The sequence below is a fragment of the Arachis ipaensis genome, chromosome B4 (genome assembly GCF_059453495.1).
Source record: "Arachis ipaensis isolate K30076 ecotype BB chromosome B4, ASM5945349v1, whole genome shotgun sequence".
Classification (NCBI taxonomy): Eukaryota; Viridiplantae; Streptophyta; class Magnoliopsida; order Fabales; family Fabaceae; genus Arachis; species Arachis ipaensis.
The window spans coordinates 137,803,046-137,811,157 of record NC_142439.1 but is presented as its reverse complement, the minus strand read 5'-3'; the positions used below and the strand labels follow the sequence as shown (position 1 = coordinate 137,811,157).

General features: G+C 28.5%; 2 protein-coding genes across 2 annotated transcripts; one reads left to right on the top strand and one right to left on the bottom strand.

Moving 5' to 3' along the window:
* Positions 1 to 729: 729 nt before the first annotated feature.
* On the bottom strand, positions 730 to 2,791 carry LOC107638089 (F-box protein CPR1-like). Its single transcript, XM_016341264.3, has 3 exons — positions 2,624 to 2,791; positions 1,107 to 2,395; positions 730 to 865 (listed from the first exon to the last, which is right to left on the bottom strand). The coding sequence occupies exons 2-3, from the start codon at positions 2,337 to 2,339 to the stop codon at positions 812 to 814; spliced, it is 1,287 nt and encodes a 428-aa protein (XP_016196750.1). The 5' UTR covers positions 2,340 to 2,395; positions 2,624 to 2,791; the 3' UTR covers positions 730 to 811.
* A 4,033-nt stretch (positions 2,792 to 6,824) lies between these two features.
* LOC148569404 (F-box protein CPR1-like) lies at positions 6,825 to 7,956 on the top strand. Its single transcript, XM_088485025.1, has 2 exons — positions 6,825 to 7,475; positions 7,534 to 7,956. Exons 1-2 carry the CDS (start codon positions 6,825 to 6,827, stop codon positions 7,954 to 7,956), a joined length of 1,074 nt encoding a protein of 357 aa, XP_088341151.1.
* Positions 7,957 to 8,112: the final 156 nt, after the last annotated feature.

Below are 8,112 nucleotides of genomic sequence, written 5' to 3'. Positions count from 1 at the left end.
ATTATCTAACAAAATTAATTTGTATTTATTGCACTCAACTTGAATAAGTAAGAAATTATCTTATTTTAATTTAGTCTTTAATTCACATTATTTGAATTTAGTTCAATATATATGATTTTATTTAATTTGATTTAATTATTAGTTGAAAATATCTCAGTTGCCTATTTTATTCAAAGATTTATTATTTTAATGACTAATAAATTAATCAAATTAATTAATTAGTACACACAATAAATTTGGTTTAATAAATTAAAAAATACTAACAGAATATTAAAATAAATAAACTAAAAATATTACCAAATCAAATTGATATAAATTATAATAAATTATATGATATAATTGATATAGTTAGTTTATTGTAATAACTTATATTTAATGAGTTAAAAGAAATAAATTGAAAAATACTCTCATAAATATACTACGTCAGCTCCATCATTAAATGTAGAAATCCGATTTTTATATAATAAAATAGATAAATAAAATAAATGTTCGATTTGTTTGGTTTAATTATAACAAAAATAACACAATTTAATCTAATCGATTATATATGTTAAATTTTAATTATTAGAATCTGCTATTAAAACTTCTAGGATTGGATTCATAAGGTTTTGACATGAAAAAAGAAAAATACATTATGCAATCTGCAAAATAAAACATCTAAAGTTTTACATAACCAACTAAGAAATAAAACATTAACATCTAAAGTTTTGCATAACCAACTAAACTTCATTTGCACTTTTCAAATGTTCTTCCCCATGTGTCAAGCTGTTCACTTGTATGTTGCCTCCTAATTCTCTTTCTTTGTTTGATGCTAACCTTTAGCAACATCTTGTTGTTCAAAAGTATTCATGGTGAACTTGATGGCCTGCACAAAAAAAAGCTCAGTAAAAGACAAAGTTTTAGACATGAAAATAATCTAAACTTCAAAACTGTGCTACAAGCCCGGACTACAGGAAGCAAGACAGTGATCAATGACTCCTAAGCATTGATAAATTCAAATTTCAGCATACAGAAACAAAAGTTACATTTGATTGGAACTTGATGCAAAATGCAATGAAAACTAACAGGAATAGCTTCGTGCAAAGCATAGGAGAATAGTTACATACTGATTTCCTTCTTCCTCTTCTTCTTGTTATCCTTATCCTTAGTGTCACTGGGAGTGGCAAGAGACTCTCTGTATACACAGTATTGCGTTCACGGCAGGGAAGCTGACAACACAGACTTTTAAAATGCTTGAGCAGGTCTCCTCTGACATTATATATGAAGTATCCTGTTTTACCACACGAAGTATAACCTCTTCCAATTATATCCCTATTACTAGATAAGCACAGAGGCCGGAAATCCTTGCAAGGAATCTGATAGAGTGTCCAAGATGAGTGCACTTTATATTCTTTCATCACCCATATGTCAGTGTTACCGCAATCATCATTGCGAGAATACAAGGCTAGGCAGCCTCCGAGTAAGGCAAGACTTGGATAAGACAGTTGCTTCGGCGCAGATATAGTTGAAAAAGTCATTTCCATGAGATCAAAGATAACAATAGCATCCCTGTAATCTTTAAGATCGCGAGGCACCCAATGAACAGCGCCATTAAAGAACAACCCCTCATTATGCCAGTGATAAAAACTCTTAAAACCCAATAATTTGGGGACTGCAGCATCAAGATTAATCCATGAATTGGTTCTCAAGGAAAAGCAATCCAAATGATATTGTCCTTCGCAATCGCACCAAGCTACAAGAAGTAAGTAATCATTCTGTGATGGATCATAACCAAATCCATGCAGATATACATCGTAGGCAATCCTAGGGCCAGGGGGCTTACTACGATGAACAATATGAGAGTAGGATATTCTTTTGCTGGATCCAGTCAGTGGGTTCCATACCACAAGAAAATGTGGGTCTCGATGGAAGAGAATAAAGCCTCTGCAGAATCCCAAGACAGTAAAATGAGAACGTGCTTTCTTCTGGAAAGGGGGACACACCACTTTTTCTGATGCATCATTGTCGTCTAAGTAAACCAAGTAAGCCATAGTGTCGTTTTTCATGAAGAAGCATGCGTTGGTGACAGCGGTAGAGTGGTGAAAATGCAATTCAGCAAAGTCACGATCAGAAATGAGAGAGCACCACAGCTTGGAAACGCACCTGAGGCGAGCGAGATGTCTGATTGGCACCCGCAGAAGGATTCTGTGAATCAGGTCAAGAGGGAGGATGTCGTGAATGCTCTTGCTCTTGTCATTCATCGTCTTCTCCATGGTGGATTTCTCTTTTGCTTTGTTCACTGTGTGCTTCAGCCTCTTCTTCTTATGCATGCTTGGATTCCTGAGCTTTTCGCAATTCATATACCAATTCACTCAACTACGGTTCCGGGACTTGAAATTGCCTTGAAAACCTAAAACTAAAAGGGAAAGGGTTAGTTTTGGATTGGCTATTGGAAAAAAAATTATCTTCTTAATGGGTCCATAAAAAATATCGTATCGATATTTTTGTTCCAAACAAATTTTATTAGTTAAGTTTCTGAATTCAAAAATGCTACTTATTCTTTAAAAATTAGAGTTTAGCACATCTACATAACATTTATTTTTACAAAACTCTCAATCATATATAGTTGTGCAAGTAGAATTACCTTAGACGAAGAAGGATCGTGACGGTGGAGGAGACCTAGAATGAAAGAGGCGTGCGGGGGAGCAGCGGGTTGCCTATGGAACTGCGCATCGCGGATGGAGAAGTTCTTCGCAGGGGGAGAGGGAGCTCGTCGCGGGAGGAGGTGCGCAGTGCGGGAGAAGACGAACTTGGCAAGGAGAGGAGGCACTGCAGCTCTAAATTTTTAGTTACCACAATAGAGAGGTGACTAGTTAAAATCTGTGTTTAAAAGAATATTTAGAATTTTATTTAGGTGAAGTCTCTAGTGTTTAAAATATTAATGGCTAAAGATGGCCAAGAGTTGACCTTTAAATAAAATAATGACATTTGGTGGATTTAGTTTCACAACTTTTTAATATTCTTAAGGGTGGTTAGAAGTGTGCAATAATTATTAGAAAATTATCTTGTGGATAAAATTGTCATTTGAAATTATCTTAATGTGTTGTTGGATCTTAGACAAAAATATTATTGAATCATTATACAAAATAAAATCAAAATTGCTCAAGTATAAGGTCCAATAATTTTTTTGGCACAATTGTAAAATAAAGTTTATTTCTTCAATAATTTATTTTTTAATTTGTTTGTATTTCTCAAAAAAAAAATAACCGGAAAAACATTATGATACCCTAAAAATTTTATTACGGGAACAAAATTAGTATTTTTTTACGAGATATATTTGTAAGCTTTATTTTTTTTATATTTGTTTAAAAAATTGTTTGATTGTGAGAGTGTTCGTGTTTTTTTTAATAATTATACAAAAAAAAATAATAATGAATTAATATAAATATATTAACATTTGTAAAATATATGTTATAAACATTAAAGTCAGCTAACAGTATAAAATATATATTAGAATATAAATACATATTTATTATCTATTATATACTATTAATTTTACAATCAAAATATGTCACATATCACTTTTTCATTGCAATTAAAATCAAATTTTTCTCTCCAAAATTAAAGAGCTCTCTCTCTCTCTCTCTCTCTCTCTCTCTCTCTCTCTCTCTCTCTCTCTCTCTCTCTCTCTCTCTCTCTCTCTCCTTCACTCATTCTATCTCTCTTATATATCATTATCAATTACTAATTATAAATTTGACTGTACCGTTAAAATATACAACATGGCATTCGCTAATTACAGTCAAACAAAATTAAAATTTTAAAATTGAATATAGCTATATTATATATTATATTTATATATTACTAACTAATTTAATAATTAAAATGTGTCACATGACACTCTTTTATTAAATTTAGAGAAAATATTTTCCTCTAAAATTACTAAATCTCCTTCTTACATTCTCTTATCTACCTCTTTTTTTTTTCTATTGCTCTCTATCCTTCGCACTCTATATATAATTTATAATTTATATTAGAAATTTGACAAATTAAAATGTGCCACCAAATATTCTTTTATTGTAATTAAAATAAAAAATTTTTTAGCTTCCAAAATTAACAAACTCCCACTCCCATTCTTCTTTTTTATCTTTCTCTCATTCTCTATTTTTCTCTACCATTTTGTTCTACAAAAAATAAAATTAACAACATAATATAATTTAAATAAAAAATCTTATTATATATATATTTTTTTATTTAGCTTTAAATTTTTATTACTTATCTTTTTAATCTATGTTTTCACTTTTTTTTTCAAATATTTATTATATATAATTTAAAAAAATACTAATATTGTGATTAAAAGTTAGAATTGATATAAATTTTTTTATGCTAATATCTAATTATATTTATATATATATAGAGTAACAAATATTATTTTTAAATAACAAGCATAAAAATTAATTATTTTTATTTGTGTAACAAACTTAACACTTAATTAAATATAAGAGTATACAAGTTAAATTCTTTCAAATTTTAGATAACGAATGTTAAAATTAATTATTATTAAAAAATTAAACTCTTTCATATGAAATACTAAAAAACTTATTGTTAATTTTGGAAGCTAAAGAAAAATTTTATTTTATTACAATAAAAGAATATTTGACGGCATATTTTGATTTGTCAAATTACTAATATAAAATATAAATTATATATTGAGTGCGAATGATAGAGAGAAACAGAAAAGAAAGAGAGATAGATAAGAGAATGTAAGAAGGAGATTTAGTAATTTCGGAAGAAAATATTTTCTCTAAATTTTAATAAGAGAGTGTCATATAACACATTTTAGTTATTAAATTAGTTAGTAATATATAAATACAATATATAATATATAGCTATATTCAATTTTAAAATTTTAATTTTATTTGAATGTAATTAGAGAATCCCATATTGTATATTTTAATTGTCAAATTTATAATTAATAATTAATAATGATATATAAGAGAGATAGAATGAGTGAAAGAATGAGAGAGATAGAAAAAGGTGAGAGAGAAGGGAAGAATTCTTTAATTTTGGAGAGAAAATGACATGTGGCACATTTTAGTTGTAAAATTAGTAGTATATAATAGATATAATAAATGTATATTTATATTTTAATATGTATTTTATATTGATGGCTAACTTTAATGACTAATTTTAGTATACACATAGTATAACCCTTTATTTAGTGAAGTTTTAGTCTTACATGGAATGGTTAATTTCATTGAAAAAAACTTCTATTATAAATTTTACACAAAATCAATTCTGCAATCAAATCACAAAAATTTATTGAATGATTAATTTACAAAGAAAAAGAGATTTCATTATTTGAACCTAAATTTAAAAAAAAAAAATTGTGATTGTTTAGCTTGAATTTTGGTCTTTTTAAATTTATGTTTTTTTATCTCTCTCACACAATTACATATTGACATGTACTTTTTTTTTATATTATATAAAAGATAACCAATAAAATATAATGGCATAAAATATTTACAAAGACACTATTATTAAACATATTATAAACAATATTGTCAACATATTAAAATAACAAAAAAAATACTTTTTAATTATTAAATTTTCTGATATGTTAATTAAGTTATTAGAATTTTATTAATATACTTAATTTTGCAAATGTTAATATATTTATATTAATTCATTATTATTTTTTTGTATAATTATTAAAAAAAACACTCCCACAATCCAACAAATTTTTAAACAAATATTAAAAATAAAGCTTACAAACATATCTCATAAAAAATATACTAATTTTGTTTCCTTAATAAAATTTTTAGGGTATCATAATGTTTTTGACGGTTATTTTTTTTAGAGAAATAAAAACAAATTAAAGAACAAATTATTGAAAAAATAAACTTTATTTTACAATCGTGCCCAAAAGAATTATTGGACCTTATACTTGAGTTTTTTTATTTTATTTTGCATAATAGTTTAATAATATTTTTGTCCAAAACCCAACAACACATAAGATAACCTTAAATGACAATTCTATCCACAAGGTAACTTCCTAGTAATTATTGCATATTCATTTAACCCCTTAGAATATTGGAAAGTTGTAAAACCAAACCCACCAACTATTATTATTTCATTTGAAGGTCAACTCTTAGCCATCTTTAGTCATTAGTATTCTAGTCACCAGAGACTTCACCTTTTATTTATTATGTATTAGTGTTAGAAAATTTTAAATTTTAAATTTTAATTTAGTTATTCTATTTTTTAGATTTATTTTTAAATTGAAAAAATACTAAATATATTTAAATGTGTTTGTTCTAGTTTTTTTTTAAATTAATATTAAAAAAACTAAATAAATGACAATATTTATAGAATATTTAGTTGTATTATTTTAAATTTTATAAAAATAAAATATATAAGTCCTACTTTTAAGAAGTTATTTTGGAAAGTGTACAAAATAGTAAAGTTAGATTTATTTAGTATTCCTATTTAATTCAATAACAAATCACTCTAAATTAAAATTTTTTATTCAATATATTTTTTATTCTCACATTCTAATTATTGATGTGATTCCCTATTTTTATAAGATTGATTACGAAAATATATAAAAGTGTTTACTATGATATCTAAAAATTATTGTCTGATTACTACAAAAAATAAATAATTAATTTTAAATCTAAAAATATAAAAATTTAAAAACTTAAATATTTAAAAATAATTATAAAAAATAAATTAAATTAAAATTAGACGCTTGACCATCTATAAAATAGGAGATCACATGTGAATTGTCACAACTCACAACGCACAACCCTAACCAGTAACCACATAACAAAAAGAGAAGGAGCATGGAGAGGAAGCACATGGGCATGAATGACATCCTCTCTCGGGAGCTCATTCACCGAATCCTTCTAAGGGTACCCGCCAGAGACCTGTTTCGCCTCAGATTCATTTCAAAACTTTGGCACTCTCTCATATCCGATCGAGACTTTGCGGAATCACATTACGACCTCAACTCTGCCGCATCTTCCCATTCACACTTCTTCTTGGTTAAAAACTGTACTCATGCTTGGTGTATTCAGCTCGACACGCTATTTGATGTTGCAGCAGCACCACCAACACACAAAGAGGTATATCTCCCTTCCAGCAAGAGGCCATCATTCCCATGTTCTCTTTCTCGTACCATGGGATCCTGCAGAGGCTTTGTTCTCTTAAACGAAAAACCAGATTTTCTTGTTATATTTAACCCAGTGACTGGATCCAGCAAAACAATATCTTACTCACATATTAAGGTCCCGCACCATGATATAATTCGATATGGATTTGGTTTTGATGCATCACGAGATGACTATTTAATAGTTCTATCTTGGCTTGATAACTACATGCAACACCGTTTAGTTTGCTTTTCGTTGAGAACCAATTCATGGATTAATCTCGATGCAGCACTCCCCAAATCCATAAGTAGGTGGAAGCAGCAACTTTCTGGGTGGTTCTCATTGGTTGTGTTACTCTAGTCAAGATTACATTGATGATGGTATTCTTATCTTTGATTTGAAGGAAAGGAGTTTCTCAACGATATCTATGCCACAACAACTCGTAGGGGATTATCCCATCAATCTCACCATATTAGGAGGGTGCCTAGCCTTGTATTCGTATGACATTGACAACCATAAAACTGAGATATGGGTTATGAAAGAATATAAAGTGCCGTCATCTTGGATTTTAATATATGAGATTCCTTATGGTATGCCTCTATGCATATCGAATGGAAGTGACATTATTGCGCTAAATTTTACTCCGCTGTATTCCAATGTAAGGTTTGCCAAATATAACGTCAGTGGAGAGCTTCTAAATTATTCTCCTCCACCTCGTTCTCAATATGATTATTTCCCTGAAAGTTTCTGTGTATATACAGAGAGTCTCTTGCCATTCTCCAGTGACATTAAGAATAGGGATAAGAAGAAGAAAACTGGTATGTAAACTATTCTCCTATGCTTTGCACCCTATTGCTTTGTGATTATTGAAAAAGTACCAAGCAAGATGCATCATGCATAAAGTTGCATTCAGATATGAGATTTGACTATTGATGGTATGAAATTATAATTTATCATTAATCACTTTCTTGCTTCTTATAGT